The sequence below is a fragment of the Dama dama genome, chromosome 19 (genome assembly GCF_033118175.1).
Source record: "Dama dama isolate Ldn47 chromosome 19, ASM3311817v1, whole genome shotgun sequence".
In the NCBI taxonomy this organism is placed as follows: Eukaryota; Metazoa; Chordata; class Mammalia; order Artiodactyla; family Cervidae; genus Dama; species Dama dama.
Window position 1 is genome coordinate 49,189,707 of NC_083699.1, and position 20,328 is coordinate 49,210,034.

The 20,328-nt window shown below is 46.2% G+C and overlaps 1 protein-coding gene across 2 annotated transcripts in view; it reads left to right on the forward strand.

Moving 5' to 3' along the window:
- Window positions 1-20,328, forward strand: part of SLC12A8 (solute carrier family 12 member 8) — a 144,530-nt gene that overhangs the window by 97,930 nt on the left and 26,272 nt on the right. For both annotated transcript variants that reach the window (XM_061167933.1, XM_061167932.1), the window contains 4 exons: window positions 141-228; window positions 1,778-1,865; window positions 9,334-9,480; window positions 13,860-14,505. In XM_061167933.1, coding sequence (XP_061023916.1) covers window positions 141-228; window positions 1,778-1,865; window positions 9,334-9,480; window positions 13,860-14,505 — 969 coding nt within the window. The remainder of the gene's footprint in view (window positions 1-140; window positions 229-1,777; window positions 1,866-9,333; window positions 9,481-13,859; window positions 14,506-20,328) is intronic.

Sequence of the window (20,328 nt, forward strand, 5' to 3'; positions counted from 1 at the left end):
GGGAGACTGAGAAGTGCACTTTGCAGAGCTACAGATGGGAGGGCATGCCCGAGGATCCCTTCCAGGAGAGGCCCCGAGGAGGGGAAGGTGATGTGTGGAGGATGCTGCTCACCCTTCTCTCCCGTCTGGGTGTCTTTCAGGAGTCATGGCCGGCTTCAACATGGGGGGCGACCTCAGGGAGCCTGCTGCCAGCATCCCCCTGGGCTCCCTAGTAGCCGTTGGCATCTCGTAAGTTCCCCTTGTGGCAATCAGCTGGAGAGAGGGAGAGAAAACCCCAGCAAAAGAGGGGATTGCTGCTTTTGTTCTAAGAGTGCCCTGAATGTGACCAATCTATTCGATATTCCAATCCTCCTTTTAACACTCAGCCAGCTGGAAAATTCACGTCTGGTGGGTTTAGATGCTCGCTCTTTCATCCCTGCTGCCTGGGAATGCAGCAAGGAAGGGGGTCGTTAAAGAAGGTGAACTCCTTTCTTTGCTTTTCCCCTCAACCTCCTGCCCTGCCCCTTCCCCACCCCCATTTTGAACTTGGGCATTTTGTAACCATTGAGTTTCCAGGACCATTGCAGGGAATATAAAAAGGAAGAGTTTTGCAGACGAAATAAGACTTGCATACTACTCCCCTCCGCTGATTGTCTGTGGGACTTCAGACAATTAACCTTCTGAGCCTCCATTTTCTTCTCTGTAAAATGGGGTTAATGAGAACACATGTGTCCTGTAGACTGTGGAGGAGATGCTGTGTGTAATGGTGCACAGTAGGAAGTCAGAGGCTGGTTCTCCTCTTCTCCCAGCTTGCCTCCCCAGCGCTGCCCCAAGACCGTCAGGCTTCCCTGTGTTGGTTCACACTGTGCCACCCATGTGAGCAGGATGGGTGCCTTGGGTCTGACTCTGACGTAGAATCTTCTGTTTTTTCTCTGCACTACGGGAAGAGGCTCCTCTGCCTTCACTGGGTAGGTGTGAAAGGTAATGAAATCCCAGACATGACAAGGATTAAAGTACCTGCATTATTTTAACCGTGATGTTTAAAAAATATTAATACACCTCTTCATCACTGCTGAGTTTGCTTTAGCTTGTTGTAATGGGACTGTGGCTCCTAGCCAGGTATACAGCACCTGTCTGTTTTGTGCTAAATAAGATGATCTCTCTGGGAGGAAAATGAGGCTGACAAAGATAAGGGTGGTTGTCCAGAAGGAAAAGAAGGAACCCTGCCTCATTTTTGGTCACAGCTGGGAGGTCCCAGGAGGAGCCTTTGGCCCATCCTCCTACTGTCCAGATGGGAATGAGGCTACTGGGTTCATGTGAGCTCATCGAGGTCACAGGGCTTCTGAGGGCAGAGCCAGCTCACAGTTGGTCTTTCACACTCGGCTTGGCTCTCTGTCACCTGGGGGCCAAGGAACAGCGGGAGTCCGAGGCCTGACAGCTCATCAACTTGTTCTGCTATAGAATGATGGGGTACAGACCTGCCAGTCAACCGTGGCCTGCATTCTGGCCAGCTGGACTACCCCACCCCAGAAAACCTCTGTGTTTTCCTCTGTAAGAAGCAAATGATACATTTCTCTATGTTTATATGAAATGATATCTTTATGAATATTTATATGAAATACGCTAGAGGAGAAAAGAGTACTGGCAGTGCCCCCAGACAATCTGGGGAGGCTTCGTGATGACCATTCTCTGTCCTTGGGGACAGTTCCCTGGGGGAGCCCTCAGGCTGAGGAGGGTGGAGTGGAATGGGGTTGAGTGATGTCAGGTGGCAGCCCTGTTCGGCTTGGGTTTCTTGCAGGTGGTTTCTGTACATCGTCTTTGTCTTCCTGCTTGGCGCCATCTGCACCCGAGAGGCCCTTCGCTATGACTTCCTGATTGCGGAAAAGGTGGGTGAGTCCTGCAGCCTGGTGGGCTCAGGCTGTAGTTCGTTGATCAGCTCTGAGCAGCAATGGCTGCCTCCCCTTTGCATCCTGGCTGGGGACTCTACGTAGTCGCGGGCCCAGGACTGCAGTACAAGGGCCAAAACCGTGGGACAGGTACAGGTCCTTCCTATGTATACCTAGACCTGGGTAACCACCTCAGAGAAGACACATGCATGCAGGTGCTAAATAATGGGGACACGGGCAACCCTGCATGTCAAAAATCAGAGCAGAAACAAAGAATCTGGTCACATGAGATCCCCAGCTCCAACAATCCTTCATTATTGCCAATAGCCTCCCTTCCACTATGAGCAGAAAGCTACTCACAAGAAACTGGTAAGAAGGAGGAGGCTGATGGATAGAAAAGAGGGCAGGAAGCCCAACGCCAAGGTGAGGGGTGGTGGGAGGCAGGGCCGGAGGCCCCTTGTCCTCTGTGGTTCCCCAGGGGATGGCCCGATGGATTTGGATACTGCATCTTTGTTTTCCTGAGCACTACACCAGCCCAGAGATGATTAGCCAAGTCCTCATGTTCCACAGCCTCTGAACAGGCTGGAGGTCATGTGACAGTCAAGGACACTCACTTGGCATCTCTAGAACCCAGGAGATTAAGACTTCCAGACATTTTGCCGGAAATCCCCCAAAACTCCTCTCTTCCCTTAACTTCCCTGGGGGAAAGTGGACCCTGAGATTCCCGTCATGTATCAGAAAGACATGCCAGGCCAGGGAGGTGTCCTTACTCAGTTAACTCCTGAGTATCACTGCTCTTGTTGCAGAGAAAGCACCTTTTTCTCTGGTGTGAGGCTTTGCAAAGCTGCTTTGCAGGTACATAGAGGGGTGCTGCTTGGGGCAGCCTGGGGCTAGAAGTGCTGAACTTACATTTTAGAGCAGTGTTTGGGCTGGCTTTTCACATTGGTGCAGGTTTCTTTTTCAGGTGTGTAGACGCCAGTGTCAAGGTGATATTTATTTTCAGGGGTGGAAAGGTGTCTTGGCCTTACCTTGCAAGAAGGTTTGCAAGGGGGAGCAGTTCAGGGAGTGAGATCACTGACATCCACTTCCCAGGGCCCAGGGTCTTAGATCCCCCAGGTGAGCAGGGTTTACTCTCAGGGAAGGAGTCAGTGTCCCTCATTTATATGTCTGTGCTTGCTGCTGCCATGTCATGTCTCATCTCCCAGGGGCCTCTTCTCTAACTGTGGAATGAAAAGCTGGGCTCCATTAGAGCGACTAAAGGCCTCCGGGAGCAGCTGGGCCTGGACTGAGGGAGCGGCCAGCTGCTGTCCACACCATGCCAGCAAGCTCTGCCCCTTCTTGAGCCGGTTCTTTCTTGTGGATTCCCCCACAGAGGCCCTTTCAACCATCAGAGACTCTGATCTGGATGAAAAGAGTCAAATGATCCCCTGGGTGGGGCCCCTCTCTCTACTCCTTCCCCTGTTTTGCAGGGAAGCCAAGAATAGGTGTTCGTGAGGGGGCAGCATGTGTCCCAGGAAGGCCACAAGTAAGAGAGTGAGAACAGCTTTCACCAGCAGCCGGGGGAGATCCACCAGCATCCCTGGGGAGACTTCGTGGGTGGAGATTCCACCTCTAATAATAGACTTATGCATGGAGGTTGGGGGTGGGGGGACTTGTTTGAAAGGCCACGTGTCCCCAGCAGTAAAACAGACAGGCAGGCCAGCACTTCCCTGGTGGCTGGGGCGCCTGCTAAGCCCTGCCTGGCGACAGCCTGTGGGCAGGTCACTGTGCACCCACCAGGTGAGAGGTGGAAGGTGGGTTTTTGGAGAGGACACAAGAGTGTTTCCCGGAACAGGCAGTTGTAAAGCCTATGCAAGAAACAAAAGATAGTATTCTTGGTTGTCAGTAGCAATCAGAGGCCGTCACCACAAGTGCGGGAACAGGGACAGAACCGCTCGGGGCAACTCCACAATAGCGGCTCCCTGGTGTGCTGCCCACCCCACCCCACCCTAGGGTCCCACAAAAAGAGGACCAAATGAGACTCCCCCTGAAAGCCATGAATCCCAGCTTTTCTTTCTTGCCCTCCTTGGGACTGACTGGGCTGCAGTAGCAGGGACTATACTTAGGGAGTTAGTTGGGCCACAGGCAGCTGTACTCTTGGCACCTGGAGGAGGGAAGGGTGCGGCATGAGAGGCTGACTGGTGCGCTTGCCTCACGTGGTCTCTTGACACACCCTGCCACCCTGGTGTGGTGTTTAATAAACCGTTCGTCTGCCCTCCCCCGTCTTAGCTATGGCTTGGTCCTGAGCCGGCCCGTCTCTGAGCTCTCCTGGGCCCCAAGAAAGCAAGGCCTCTTCCTGCTGGTCTGTGTGCCCTGAGGGTCTCGCCTGGACCCAGACCTGTGGCCTCCGCCCCTTGACTCTCCTCCTCAGAGGAGAGACAAGCACCTCTGAGCACTTCCTTCTCTTTCTCTCAGTCCTTTTCTGCCAGAACAATTATCCTCAGCGGCTGCCGGCTGCCCTGGATTCCTTTCCACTGACCTGCAGCTGGTCAGTTCATCTGTTTCTTTCTGGGTTTCCTGCCGCTCCTCTGATCTATTTCTAATTATTTGGCTTCCCAGCCCATGGTTTCTCTCAGAAGTTTCTTTTCACTTTATATCCCTACCCCAGAGGAACTTTTTCCTGGCTGTCGAGTGTTAAGCTTTCTAAAAAATCTTGACTATGTCACAGTGACTCTGAGGTAATCTGTGTGAGGCACAATACCTGGTGCATGGTTGATGCTTACTACATCTTGATTCCCCTACACACTCCTATGGACTTTCCAGGTGGCGCTAGTGGTAAAGAGTCCACTTCCTAATGCAGAAGCAAGAGACATGGGTTTGATCCCTGGATTGGAAAGATCCCCTGAAGTAGGAAATGGCAGGCCACTCCAGTATTCTTGCCTGGAAAATTCCATGGACAGAGGAGCTTACTGGGCTACAGTCCATGGGGTTGCAAAGAGTTGGTCAGGGCTGAGCAACTGGACACAGACACACTCCTATGGGGATACCTTTACAGACAGTACACATTTTCAGGTGGGGACATTTTTTTCCCCTATTAATCCACATGTTAAACTGAATAGGAAAAGCCCCCAAAGTGTCAATCTCAATATTATTCAGTTATAGAAAAAGGAATTGTATAAACAGCAGGTATTAGTAGGGCTAAAATGAAATAGACTGATTAATTGTTTCACAATAAGCTTATATGAAGCCCAAGAAGAAGTGTTTATTACATATCAAAAAGATCAAATATTTTAGGAGCCCTGGAGCTTGCTAACTAGCAGAATAAGAACAGATTAATAGGAGGAGTATCTTCAAAGCATGCCTGTGAAAAATGAGCCATGGCACAGGGAGAACTCTCATCACTCTTGGATTTGACAGTCACAGTTCACAAGCTGCACATGGAGTGAGGCAGGGCTTGTAGCTGGGGGCGAGCCTGGTCCAGCCCGGCCGCCTGCCTGTCCTCTGCTCTCTGTCCTGGACACAGCTCTGCCTCTCGGGAAGTGAAGCCAACCATGTTTCCTTGTGGTGGTGGTAGTGGTTTAGTCGCTAAGTCGTGTCCGACTCTTGCGATTCCATGGACAAAGGAGCCTGGCAGGCTACAGTCCATGAGATTCTCCAAGCAAGAGTACTGGAGCAGGTTGCCATTTCCTTCTCTAGGGGATCTTCCCAACCCAGGAATCGAGCCCAGGTCTCCTGCATTGTAGGCAGATTCTTTACCAACTGAGCTACAAGGGAAGCCCACATGTTTGCTTGTGGAAAGTGGCTATCAAGTGAGAGAAAAACTTTGGTTGAAAGTGGAGATGTTGGTCACCTTGTGGGATGAGGACAGTATTAGAAAACTCATGCCTGCAGAGAGAGGGAACTGCTTGGGATTGTAAAGGGGTAAAGGTGTCAGGATGTACTCCTCAGTAGTGTCAAAGGGCCACAGGAATTGGATGAGGCAGAATGAGTACTTTGGAAATGACCTTATTAAACCCAGTTCTTCAAGAGAAGGGAGTGGCCAGTGGGTTGGTAGGATCTTTCAGTGACTGGAGTTCCCATGGGAGCTGGGATCAAGTACCAGGAACAGAGAGACGAGTTAATGCTTTTCATCAATAGTTACTGAAAAAGAAATTAGGGTAGTTCACACCCCAGGTAATATATTAGAAAGATAGCATTTTGTGATGACTCACACAAGCAGATGATAGAAGGGCACCTTTTGGGTTTTCCTAAAGAACTGTTGACACGTATCTGCGCAAATAAATTCTTACCTCCACCTTCACTGGCACAGGTAGTTAAGTTTACAGTCCCAGAAAAATAGAGGAAATGATTAAATTCTACAGGGCTGGGAGTAGAGCCTTGGAGCTTACTGCTGTACCTGTCAAGCTTTGCTCTATGCCAGGTGTCTATGCTGTCCTCAGGCAGTGCTCCCTCAAAGGGTAGATGGGTGACAAGGAAGGGGCAGGACTCAGGTGGGAGAGAGAGAGAATGGAGTTGTTATATTCAACCACAAGGACCAACGTTTCATTTCTTTTTCAGAAAATTGGTTGAATAACAGTTTTACATAAAAGAGTGGCAAATGGACAGTCCATTTAAATGCAGTTGACAAACCGGACAAAGCTTCCCACACCTAGATGGTCATCCCTCTGGCCCTTGGCCCCAGGGCTCTGCAGTGGTCCTGGGGAGTGTTTGTGGGAAGGCTGGCCAGGATGGAGGTCACTGTATCCATCCACATGTTGCCAGAGACTCGTTAAGTTCCCGAGGTTAGTTCCAACACTGAACCACACCAGCCTGGGCCATTTCCTTCCCACTCACGTTCACTGTAAATGGGTAGGCTATACATGGAAAAGAACTTTTTACACTCAAATGTATGTAACCTTTTGGATGAGAAGCAGTAAACTTTCTGCAAGGAGATACCATGCCTGCCTGTGATGGAGAGTTCTCTGAGGGGAGCATGCATGGAAGATAGGGAACCATGCCCAGTGGCTTTCACCCTGACTGCACCTTAGAATCACCTGGAGGGCTTTTGGAAAAATCAACTATGTCTGAGTCCCACTCTGTAACAATTAGAGCAGAATCTCAGGGTGACTTGTGTGTATAATCAGAGTGAAAGCTTTTTATAAAATTTTATTACAGAGTTCTTTTTAAAAAAAAAAAAGTCAACAGAAGGTGGAAATGAAGGATATAGATGAATGATTGCATCTCAGAATGAGTCAGGGGTTTGATACTGGGACCAGTTTATCTAACAATTTTGTAAGACATCCAGGACACCAATTACAGTGGAGTTGTGAAGCCTTATTACTCCAGCCAGCAGTACTTGCTGAATGCTGTGTGCCAGACTCTGTGTGGTGGGGAGGGCCAAGATGCAGGAGACTTAGAAGCTTATGGCATGCTGGCAAGAGGGGCCATGAGTGTAATTAACCACAGGGTAGATGACCTGCCATTAGAATACACAAATAAAGCAAGGGAATATTATATGACATTAATTTCTTCTAGTAATAAAGTGGTAAATAGAGTAGGGTGGGATAGACATAAATTCATGACACTGAAGAAAATAAGGGAGATTCACTGGGGATAAAGATGAAGTAATGCATTTAAGGAGAACTAATCCACACTGAATTAAGGAAAAGGTAGGCTCTTATCCAAAAAACTTATCCAAAAAACTTCCGACCTCCCTGACCGCTTGAGGGTTATTCACTTATGTGAGGTCTTGAAGGGAGTGATCCCCATTTATTATTATAGGACCCCAAATGACCAGACTCTTGCTTGCCTTTCCCTTTGTGCCCCTGGTAGGGTGTGTGACTTAGGCTGGCCCTGCCAGATGCTTCAAATGTCATGAATGATGCAAAGGTAAAGTGATGGTGAGAATTCATCTTTGGAGCAGCAGGTGCTGGTAGCATCTTGGTCAGACTGCTCCTGTTCAGGACTCTGAGTGTGCTGCTAGCTTTGGGTCTTGCCTTTTTCCAAGCCTCATCTTTCAGCCTGATGATTCTGTGACCCTCCAGTATCCTATAAACACATGCTTAAAAAATATTTCCTGCCAAGAATCCTGGCTGATACAGATTCTTGGTGCTAGTTTGTGGCCAGTGTTCAGTATAGCTTGATGCATTGTTAAAAAAAAGGAAGCAAAAACTGGGGTGAGGACCTTCTTCATGGAGAAGAGTATAAGGGACAAAACAGAAAATGAAATCTAATGCAGCTGTAACAGCTGGACAAATGAGCACTTAAAATACACGGTTCAGGCCAATTGCCTAAAGAGAGAGACTTTCCTGTGGCTGTAGATGAAGTTCAGCTCGGGAGGGGGCGGTGGACTCATGGACTCACGACAGACAGTGGGGGACACAGCTGCCAGCAGCAGCACTGGCCTTTGCCAGGGGGCCCCGTGCAGAGCCGCTCTGCCCTCTCTCCTCCTGTCCGCTGGTGCCTGTGGGCCATGTGGCTCTCACTCTGGCATTTAACACTTTCGTCTCTGTATTGGCACCGAGTGGACCAGGTTGAACTAGACAGGAGCCCCATGGATGTGAAGCCAGTGGGGGAAATAGTGTGTCTGCTGCTCCCCAACCTCACACTGAGGTGCAGCAGAGCCCTGAGGAGCACCCACTCATGTCAGGGGCTGGAGGGTGGGCTCATGGAGGAGGGGAGGTTTGTGCTGAGTCTTGAAGGACAATTGGGAGTTTAAGAGACAGTGAGTGGCTTAGGGATGTGGACAGAGGGTTCCAGCAAGCAGGGAAATCATGCTGATGGATTCTGAGTGTGCAGGGTGTGGGATTGGAAGTGTCGCAGACCAAGAAGGGCCAGGTATGTCAGGGCAGTGGGGAGCCTTTGATCTTCTTATGGCAGGGCCATTCATTATGACCAATGTGCATGTAGGTCATGCTGGCAGAGGCCTGGGGACAGAGCTTAGCCCTTAGCGTTGTTGCTGGCAGTGGTTCGCAAAGGATAGTCCCCAGGCCATCAGCATCAGTATCACCTGGGCCCTTGTTAGACCTTGTTAGACCCTTGTTAGAAGGGAATGGCAACCCACTCCAGTGTTCTTGCCTGGAAGATCCCATGGACAGAGGAGCCTGGTGGGCTACAGTCCAAAGGTTGGCACAGAGTTAGACATGACTGAAGCAGCTGAGCATGCACACACTTGTTAGAAATCCAAATTTGGGGCCATATACCAGACCTGCTGAATCAAGAAACTGTGAGGTCAGACCCAGGAAATCTGTGTTTTAACAAGCACTCTGGATGAATCAGACACAGTCAGTTTGAGAAGCTCTGTGTAGTCCGTACGAGGAGTGATGGTGGGTCGAACTGAACTGGTGGCAGTGCCAAGGAGGTGGGGTGGGTCTGAGGTACCGGGAATGTATCCAAGATGCCGCATCTGAGGGTTTATGATCAGATGGGGTGTGGCGGGTGGGAACCAGGAGAGCAGAAGGGAGCAGAAGCAGATTCTGATGTTGAGTAGTGAAACTGCTTCCTCACACAGGTGTCCCTAGTGGGTGTCCTGTTCCTTTTGGGCTTGTACATCTCTTCCCTGGCCTCCTGTATGGGAGGCCTCTATGGAGCCCCCCGGATCCTGCAATGCATCGCCCAGGAGAAAGTGATCCCCGCGCTGGCCTGTTTGGGGCAAGGGGTGAGTGACCTTTTCTTTGAGAAATGTACAGTTTTGCTGATCAACTGACTGTTGGCCAATAAATTGCTTAAACCTTTCTGATAAGAGCCGCTGGTCTGGTTTTGGTAGGGAGAAACAAGCCTGTACCCCTGTCCTCTGGCTTCTTTAGTCTGGGGCTGCTGACAAAGCATCTATCAATGTCATAACCACCCAGAGCACTTCGGCACTGGGTTAGTTAATGGTCACAGTAGCACCATGGACCCTGCCACGGCAGAGAGATGTGGTGCCACAACCTTTAGTAAAAATAAATTCTGGATCCTCCAAGTTTAGCCTACACAGAAGAACCTCTTGGTGAGGAGGGGGACCTGGTCCTTGCAGCTCTAACTCTGTCCTGGAGATTCACCTCCCCTTTGGGGTCGCTTTATGCTGAATTCTCACACTCCTGGTCTCTGGGCTCCCTGTTAATCCTCATAGCCCTAATCCTAACTGATACAACTTGGTGGAGTCAAATCAAATGAGACATTCCTAAAACTGAATGGGTGACAAGAGAAGGAAGCCGAGAGAACCCCACTTCCTGATAATGTGTTTTGCAAGCTGTCAGTCAGTCCAGTTCAGTTGCTTAGTCGTGTCCAACTCTTTGTGACCCCATGAATCGCAGCACGCCAGGCCTCCCTGTTGGCCACCAACTCCCGGAGTCCACCCAAACCCATGTTGCAAGCTGTAATTGATTTCTATGTTGTGGAAACACAACAGGGTTCCTCCCTACCCCAGTCCCATCCCTAGCCCCACTCTTGTTTGATGCCACGTAGGTACAAGTCATCTTTAATCCCTCCCTTTACCTTCCTCTGCCTCTTATCCACCAGTCAGCGTGGATGGGTAGGACAAGTGACTATCATCTCTAGTAACTTTCATGTGGGATGTGCCTTTTATTTTATTTTAATTTATTTATTTTAGGTAACATGGGTAGTTGTGTTATTCAGCCGCTCAGTTGTATCTGACTCTTTGTGAGCCCCTGGACTGTAGCCAGCCAGGCTCCTCTGTCCATGGAATTCTCCAGGCAAGAATACTGGAGGGGGTTGCCATTTCCTTCTCCAAGATAATGTGTGTATAGGACTCAAAACTAAAAAGATACCCTGAGAATTTTTGCTCCTGTCATGAGTCTTTCTACTTTTTCATCACCCGTACCCACACCCTATCATAGCTGGTTTTATTAGTTTTTCATGAATCCTTCTCTCTCTTTACAGAGGTAGTGTTCTGTGTACATTGTTCTTTGCCTTGCTTTTCTTCATTTAATATAGCTTGGAAATCTATCTTTTTGTATGAATATAGAAAGAACATTCTCATTCTTTTTCCATCATGTGGATATACCATAGTTTATTAACCAGTTCCCTATAGATAGTATAGCTTCCAGTAAACCGTGCTACAAAGGATACTCTGTGTGTGTGTGTGTGTATGTGTACAATTTTACACATATGCAGATAGATATATCTATAGGATACTTTTCCTGAGTTTGCTGGTCAAAGGGTAAGTACATTTTAATAATAATAGATATTGCCAAAACACCTTCCATGGGAGCTGTACCATTTTGTATTTCTACCAGTAATGTATGAAAGTTCCTGTCTTCCTGCAGCCAGCATGACTGTTAGACCTGGCCAAGGACCTTGCTTTATAGAACTCTGTTCTGGTCTCTAGGAGACTCATGAGGTCAAGGGGACATGCCTTTAGCCTGTGGACTTACATAAACAGATGGTGACCACATCTGGCCCAGGGACCATGGTTTGCCAGCTCTGGATTACCTCCTCCATATGTATCTCTAAACAAAACAGTTCAGTTTTGCCTGCTTTTTAAACTTTATATAAATATGGCATGCTTTTCAGGCATCTTTATGTTTATGTGACTCATCCATGTTTTTGCTGATAGCAGCAGCTTGTTTATTATCATCTCTCTATAGCATTTCCTCATTTGCTGCAGTTTCTTTACTAATCCTGCTGTCATGGTATGTCCCTGTTTGGGACTGTTACGGACAGTGCAGTGAACATTCTTGTAGTAGACTGGTTCACATGTGGAGTTCTTCCAGACCTGTTAGTGAAATTGCTCAGTTGTAAGTTGTGTATATCTTTACTTAGTAGGTAACAGTGAACTCTTTCTCCAAAGTAGTTGTGTTAATTTAAACTCCTGTCAGCAGTTGGTAAGTGTTCCCGTTCTTCTGTGTTCTTGCCAATACTTGATATTATCAGATGTTTTAATTTTTGCCAATCTGGTGGGTGTTTAATGGTATCTCACTACAGTCTTAATTTGCATTTCCCTGATTACTAATAAGGTTGGGCATCTTTCATATGTCTAATAGACATCCTTCTGCACATTGTCTTTAGTGGGTTGTCTGTCTTCTAATTATTTTGTAGGGATTCTTGTACATTCTGAATTGCTCTTTGTCAGTTACATGTGTTAACAAATATCTTTTCCCTTTCTGTGACTTGACTTTTCTTTGTGCTGTCTTTTGGTAACAAAAGTCCATGTGTGACTGTTTTATCACTTTACAACCCAACCTTATCAAAGTCCTTTGTGGATCACTAGCACATCCTACAGTTTACCTAAGACCTCCTTCCACTTATTTCAGACCCTCCTCTTATTTCATTAGTTTTTGACAATTTACTTTATTCTTGATAGTTTTATTGTTAGAGTATGCTAAATAGCTAACCCACTCCAGTACTCTTGCCTGGAAAATCCCATGGATAGAGGAGGCTGGTGGGCTGCAGTCCATGGGGTCTCTAGGAGTCGGACACGAGTGAGCGTCTTCACTTTCACTTTTCACTTTCATGCTTTGGAGAAGGAAATGGCAACCCACTCCAGTGTTCTTGCCTGGAGAATCCCAGGGGCGGGGGAGCCTGGTGGGCTGCTGTCTATGGGGTCACACAGAGTCGGACACAACTGAAGCGACTTAGCAGCAGCAGTTCAGCAGCATGCTAAATAGCTGTAGTAAGTATATCCAAAACATAATTTTCAAAAACAATGAAATGTATCTTTACTCATTTTTTGGAAAAAAAAAAATTTACTCTGGGTTCTAGGAAAGGTGTTTCAGATCAATAGGGTCTCTGATCCTCAGAGACTCAGGCCAGTGATGACTTTTCTACCTCCATCCTGTGAAGGTTGAACTCTGTTCCAATTCTCAGTAAGGGGGATGCACTTGGAGGAACATATCTGGGAGGTTCACAGATCAGGTCTGGATGTAGCCGACATGCCTGTCCTTCCCATCACAGTGCTGGCATAAAGGAGGTGGGTGCAGTGGTTAGGTCCTGTGTCTATCCTGAGAGTAAGGCTGACAATATTTCCTGAAGAAGAATGAGGGAATGAGAGGAGTCATCAAGAACTGTGCTCCCTGAATAACTAGAAGGATGAAATGGGTACTTTCTTAAGTGGAGAATCTGCAGAGTAGATTGGGAAGCAGGACATCAAGGGATTAGCAGTTTGGTTTAGGAAATATTTGGTTTGAGATCCTATTAGACATCAACTGGAAATGTTGAATAGACAGTTGACTAAGTCTAGATTTCAGGGGAACATTTCAACCTGGAGTTTGAAGTTTGGGAGCTAAGAGCATTAAACTGGTTTTCAAGGCCATGAGCCTGATTGAGGTCCTAGAGAAAGAAGATAGGTAGAGAAGAGAAGGAGTCTGAGGATGGAGATTGCTCTGAATGCAGAATTCAGAAATGTGGAGTGGCCAGCGACAGAGACTAAGGAGCAGTCAATGACAAGGGGACCAACAAGAGAAGTAAGGAGACCAGGGAGTAACCAGCTGGGTCAAAGGCAATCCTCAGGTCAAGGAAGGTGAGGACTTGGAAGCACTGTTGCTTTTGGCCCAAGAACCATGTCAGGGATTGTAAGGAATAGTTTCTGTGGAGTGACAGGTCACAGTACATGGAGTTAGCACATTTTCTCCACTTCTGTCTTCCTGAAGGTCACCCATACTCACCCCCATTAGTAACAGATGTGCATAAATGTGTGTGCGAGAGTTAATTCATGTTTAGTATTAGAATCTCCCTACCTCAGTCACCAAAGAATCTGCTGTGTCTTCCAGAGTCTGCCACTCCCCTTGAGGTTGTTTTCTCCATTAAAGTTTGGGAAGAATAAATCTTGTACCTCTTCGATTTCCAAAGCTGACTTTAAAACCCAGTGAAAGACAAAAAGAGAAATATTTGTGAAGTTCATGTTCTATAGTCTTGTCCCATATTAATAGTTACTCTGGATTGGACATCATTATACCAAGCTTGTAGATGAACTGTTATTAACACACCAAGAAGCACATGGGAGAAGTGACTGAGCCAATTTGAGTTGTGTTTCTATCATGTAATGTGATTTTCTTCCATGAAATTTCATGGTCCTGCATGTTCCTTTTGTTTCTGCAGAAAGGGCCAAATAAAGCGCCTGTAGCTGCCATCTGCCTGACCAGCTTGGTGACCATGGCCTTTGTCCTCGTGGGTCAGGTGAACGTCCTGGCCCCCATCGTCACCATCAACTTCCTGCTGACATACATCACAGTGGACTACTCTTACTTCTCCCTGTGCATGGGTGCCTGCAGCCTCCCAGAGGGGCCTGAGTCGGTACCCGGGGAGGGCCTGGGTGCTCTCCACTGCTCTGAGCCCCTGCTTCTGGAGAAGGCTCCCAGTTATGGCTCCGAGGGCATTGCCCAGAGCCCCGCTGAAGGCACTCTGCTAGAATTCACCAAGGACATGGATCATCTCCTCCAGCTAACCAGGAAGCTTGAGAGTAGCCAGCCCAGGGGAGGAGAGAGCCATGGGATCCTAGAGAATCAGAAGGGGAAGACCAAGAAGGCCAGCAAGCAAACCCTTCAAGAGAGCTTCCTTTTGGACCTCAAGTCCCCTGCTTCCTTCCCTCCTGGGGACGCTGATGGATGGCCTACTGCCTCCTGGGAGGGGCAGGGGCCCTACGGGAACACACAGAGTCCCAGAAGTGAAGGGGATCAGCCTAGGGGAGTCTATGGAGCAAAACTCATCCCTGAGCCAAGTAACCAGCCCAGGCCAAGCAGAGAAGGTGGGTGCTTTGCAGTCACACCAAGGCCTCCTAATTTGGGAGTTATCACAACCCTATTTCAAATCCTTAGGTCATTTTATAGCTGGGTTTAAAATCCTTGTTAATTTCATTTGATATTTACTTTAAAATATTATGGTCAGTTATCAGCTGAATTTATAATCCTAATCTGGTATAAAGTGTTAATTTTAAGCAGAAATTTCTATCTACTCTTGTATGTTAGAGCTGGGAGCCATGACTAGTAACTAAATATTAATTTCACTTTACTCAAAAATCAGCCAACATGAATGAAACCAGTTTCTCCTTTCAAGGGAAGTGGAAGTGTGTTGTGACAAACTGCCTGGCAAGGGCTTAGTCAATTTTGTCTTTAGAGGATGAATCTCCCAAACCAGGCAGGAGGGGGATGGAGAGACAGGAGATGTGATAAAGAGCACAGCTTTTCTTTGCTTCCTCATATCTGCAGACAAGAGACAGAGGGAGACGCTCAAGGGAGACTTCTGGGGCATGAGAAATTCCAAGAGAAAGAGAGAACTCATAATTGTTTAGTCTTCCATATTCTAGGTGCTTGCTTGTGCTCACTCAGTTGTGTCCGATTCTTTGTGACACCATGGACTGTGTAGCCCGTGAGGCTCCTCTGTCTGTGGGATTTCCAGGCAAGAATACTGGAGTGGGTTGCCATTTCCTTCTCCAGGGGATCTTCCTGACCCAGGGATCAAACCTGTGTCTCTTGCATCTCCTGCACTGGCAGGCAGATTCTTTTACCAGTGCACCACCTGGGAAGCCCCATATTCTAGGTACTTGACATACATGATTGCATGTCATATGACCATTGTTAGCACTTCCTATTTTACCAGTGAAGACCCCAAGTCCCAGTGAGATTACAGAGACACCTCAGAGCTGATATTCTGCATGGCTGGATATCACACCCAGGTCTCCCTGTAGCTGAAGCCCAGTACCTTCCTCTACATTAACCTGCTTCCTGAGGTCTGTGCAGACAAGTGTGGGTAAAGAGGAGGAGACAGGAGACATAGAAGGAGATATCCAAAAATAATTGCTTTGGCTTCTTTTGTACACCTGCTTCTCCTTCTTTACCTCCAGATAGGTGGATGGTTCTTAATGGTAGGAGCATAATTAAAATTTTTTAAGCATATCATTTTTGTCAAAATAACAAGTACAGTTACAAGTGGAATTAAAAGTCACATAGTCAGAAATAGTAGTTCTATTCTTCTACACTGTCCCTCTTCTCCATCTTGTAGTTCCATTCCCAGAAAATCCCACTCTCAACCAAATCGTGTTAACCTTCATGTTACTAAATAATATATTTGTATTGCTACTTCTTGATATATCAGTTTTAGGTATCATCTTTTGATTTACTATTATGATAAATGAAGACTAGCTCATTTATGCCACTCTGATTTCTCACCCAATGTCCCCCATGTAATTACATCACTAATTACTAAAATTACTAAATGAATTACTAAAAATGAATTTTAGTAGCTAGTATTCATATTATCATGATTAAGTAAATATTGCTTAACTATGAGCCATATATTATACTATGATTACATTGCCTTTTTTGTCCAACTTTTTCTGTTTCCTGGGGTTAATAATTGCCATGGTTTTTTCATTTGCTTGGTTTTTCTGTCATCATTTTTCTCTGCGTACTCTGGTGAATATGGCAAATGGCTGTCAATGTTAACTTCCAAATGCTCAAATTCTTAAGACATTTATCATATCCATTTGTTTTTTCCTGTCTGTCCTGTGGCTCCTATCCTGATCTCCTCTAGTTTGTCAGTTCTTTAGGCCTGCTACAAAGCTGTTGTCTTGGAATTCCTCTTTGTCTTTCTTTTTCCCTACTCGGTATTGACTGACCTCCCTATGTTTGAAGAATTTCCAGTGTTGTGAGTGATGGTGGGAGGCAAAGTAAGCCTTTCACACTTAAAACTGAAAATGTCAGATGCTCAGTTTTCCAGTCCCTCCTACAGCCAGAGTTCAGGCACAGGAATAAATCTCAGTGAATCAGATGAGCCCTCCATATACTTGGAACCAGAAACCTGAAGAGATGAGGACTTTGAGGAACTCTTTGGAAGCATGATAGTGGCTGCAAGGTGACTACATTTCTGGCTCCACCATCCAGGGCTTTTCAGGGTCAACGGTGTCGGAATCTTGGTCGCTGCAGCAGTGATATCCCCACTAGACTGCTCTGACATATAATTTTGAGTCTTGTCCTTGGCTATTTACCTCTGAGATTGATTCACTAGCCTTTCCAGCTATTCTTAGAGACTGGGAAATATCTTTTTAGCTGGTTATATTACCCTGTTCTTGATTTCCAAGAGCTCTTGGTTGTAATCTGATTTGTCTTTATCTTTTAAAAAAAAAATTGAAAATCATCTCATTCTTGTTTTATGGGTACAATGCTTATTTTCCAGGTAATATTAGTTATTCTCCCTTTAAAGTCTTTTTCTGCCCTATGATCTTTAGATTCTTTTCTCTTTGGCTTGGTCTCATGCTCCCTTTTATATTGGAGGCTTTACTAAAATGTCTGTTGATCTTTTGATTTCTTTTTCTACTTAGAAATGAGTCCTGAAAAGCTATTGAGAAGACCTGTGTCCTGGGCAGAGCTTATTGGTTAGGACACCTCATTGTAGAGTGATCAAGAAGCTAGCTTTTTCATGGGAGGACCCCCAAGTGTGATTAGCTAGAGATTTCCTCTGTGGATCTTCAGTTCCTCCGGAGAAGAGTCCTTTAATCCCTTGCCTGGGGGCCCCCCAGAGAGCCAGGTGATATAAGGGAGTTGAGGTATCCCACTGCTTAGGATACAGACGTCATTGAATCCCGCAGTTTCTAGGTCCATCCCCTCTCTCTCTGTTATGCCTGGTGTCCCAAGTTCAGGCCCTCTCTGGTTTGATTCCTTCAGAGGAATCCCCCTGCCCCCCTCTAACACACACACACCTTGGGGAGGGGTCAGGCAAAGAGGAGTTACTCCCCAGCTGCATGAACAGAGGAAAGGAACTTGATGCCCAGCTGTTTCACATATAGTCTTGTGAACAGTCGCCTGCACCTCCCCACTTCTGGGTCCGGAGCTTTCTGTGGTCCACGGGGTACCTTGGCTTGGTCCTTGCCCGCGGCCCTCTGTGGGCCTGGAGCTCATCCTCGGCTCTGCTCAGCTTGTTACTTACTGCTGCTCTGTCACCTCTTCACCTTCCAAGACTTGTTTTTATCTTTTCTCTCTGATTCTTCTTGTGTTTGTGGGTTTATGGCTATTTAGTTCCTCTTCTGTTTTCTTAGTGGGTTATCAGGAGAGAAGTGTGGTCATTTTGCAACATTTAGGCAGTGAAGTTGCCAGATCTTAAAAATGTCTGGAGCTCTTGTTGACCCCTCCCTCTCCTCCATTCTTGCTGCCTGTACCTTGGTGTAGGCCCTCGTCATCCGGCACCTAGACTCTTGTTTATCTCCACGCTCATCTCCAGACTCCAGATTCTCTCATATCCTCTCTCTCCTTTTCACTGTCCTCTGAATGATCTTTCCAGAGTAAAATTCTCATCCTCTTTTACTTAAAAACCTTCGTTGGAATATAATACCTTCCATTTTGGTGTGATTTACAAGGTTCTTGGCAATCTTGCCCTACCCTACCTTCCTGGGCACTTTTCTCATGACAACCCATATACGTATGTTCAGCTACACCTAGATGCGTGCCCCAAACACATCATATTCTTTATTCCTTCCTGCCTTTGCAGTGCTATTCTGCCTGCTCCAATTGCATCACTCCTCCTCTTCCATCTGAAAAATGCTGACTTGCAGTTTAAAATCCATTTGACTTTTCAGACCCACTCTGAGAAGAATTCCCTGATCTCCTCTCCTATGCAAGCATAACATTTGAGCCACCATAATGGTATGAACACTTATCACATTGTTTTATACATTTGCTTACACATTTGTCTTCAGGCTTGCTCATCTGTCTGTCTAAGGAAAAGAAATGTTAGTTTTGTTCCTTTGCCCCTAGTCTGTAAGCTACCTTTAGTCACAAACCATGTCTTCCTACCTTGTATTCATCAACAATATTCCCACACAGTACATGACACTGACAAAGACTCAGTAAAGGCTAATAAATTGATTAACAATTGTACAAATATTGGCTAAAATTTTTAAACATTGATAGAGTAGAAAGAGTTAAACTATAAGAACCTAATGTGTGACAAACCAGATGCCATAAAATAATGGGTCAAATCACTAGTGAATAAATATTGTTGAGAATAAGTGGATCAAAAAATTAACTTGGGGCTGTATTTGATACCTTATATAGCCACAAATTCCTTATTTATAACAGCTGCCCAAGAAAGAGATTTCTGACTATTGAAGATATCATCAAAGACAAAAAGTATCTGATTAAACAGAAATAAAAAACATTTGCACAACGCAGTGTCACAGAAGGAAACAATTATTCTGACAAACACAACTGATAAAAGCATACCTCCCAAAGCATATTATTTTTAGAAACAGGAAGGTCAAAATCCAGATTCTACTAAAGAGAGGTCAGAAGAAATGAACACTCAGTTTACATTTGAAAAAAACAGTGTCCGGACTCACTCACTGTCCATTCAACAAAGTAACTTTTATGATTAAGTGTTGAATGTTTTTAGTAGCTAAAAATAGGCAGCATTTACTGAGTCTGTCCCACGTGCCTGGTGTGGAGATACTCTCTTAAATATGGATGATCTCAGCTCAGATCTAGGCATTGTTACTAGCTTTTTCCAAATGGCAAAGGTGAGGCTTAGGGAAGTTACAGACTTACTCAGAATAAGCAGCAGCTGGAATTTGAACCCAGGTCTATCACATTGTAGAATCTGTGTTCTGAACCACTATACAAAGTATATATATGCTGCTTGGGGCAGTGTGTATTAGAACTAGGCCGTGGTACTCAAAGTGTTAGTTGCTCAGTTGTGTTGGACTCTTTGCAACCCTAAGGACTGTAGCCTGCCAGGCTCCTCTGTCCATGGGACTTTTCAGGCAAGAATACTGGAGTGGGATTCCTTTCTCCAGGGAATCTTCCCAATCCAGGGATCGAACCTGGGTTAAATGAATCCAATTTAAACCACCATTAAGATATCATTGAATATCTATTAAGCTTTCAAAAATTTCAATAATAAGTATTTAGGTTGATGGAAATCAGGTATCATATGTACACATTGTTGGAAGCAATGTCAATGGAGTAATTCCTTTTGGATCTATTGATTAGTTTTTTCATCAAACTTAGGAGGTTTGGGGTCATGATTTCTTGGGAAAGCAGTAGTTTTGTTGCCAGAGGGAGCAAACTTGTGGCCTATGCCTTTATAAGCTCAATGTGGTGAGCCACGTAGAAATGGAATGGGGAAATTTTTAGCTTTGCTAGCCTGAGGGAGCGGAACCAGTGAGGGTGAGCCGTGTACCAGCCAGAAATTTAATGGGGAGATTCTAGAAATGAGAGAGCCATAGAAAGACTGTAGCTCCCCACACTGCCGATCTGGGCAGCCTGAGACTGGGAAAAGTCAAAGTCAGCTTCAACTGTGCTTCCCAACCCACACACAGGTCTGCTGGCAGAGGGGGAAGCCTCCTAGGCCACATAGACACAGGGGCAAGCTCCATGCTACTAAAAACTGGAGTGGGGATACGAGTAGCCCAGAGGAAGACTGTAAGCTCTCACTGTTGTTACCCTCAGCTCCAGCAGTTTTAGAAAAATAAACACTTCTTAGTTTGTCTCCATTTGGTAAATTTCTGGAGCCCCAAGGGATTGTTTCTGATAATTTCATCTAGTTGTATACTTATCTCTTACAGAGAGGATTTACTGCC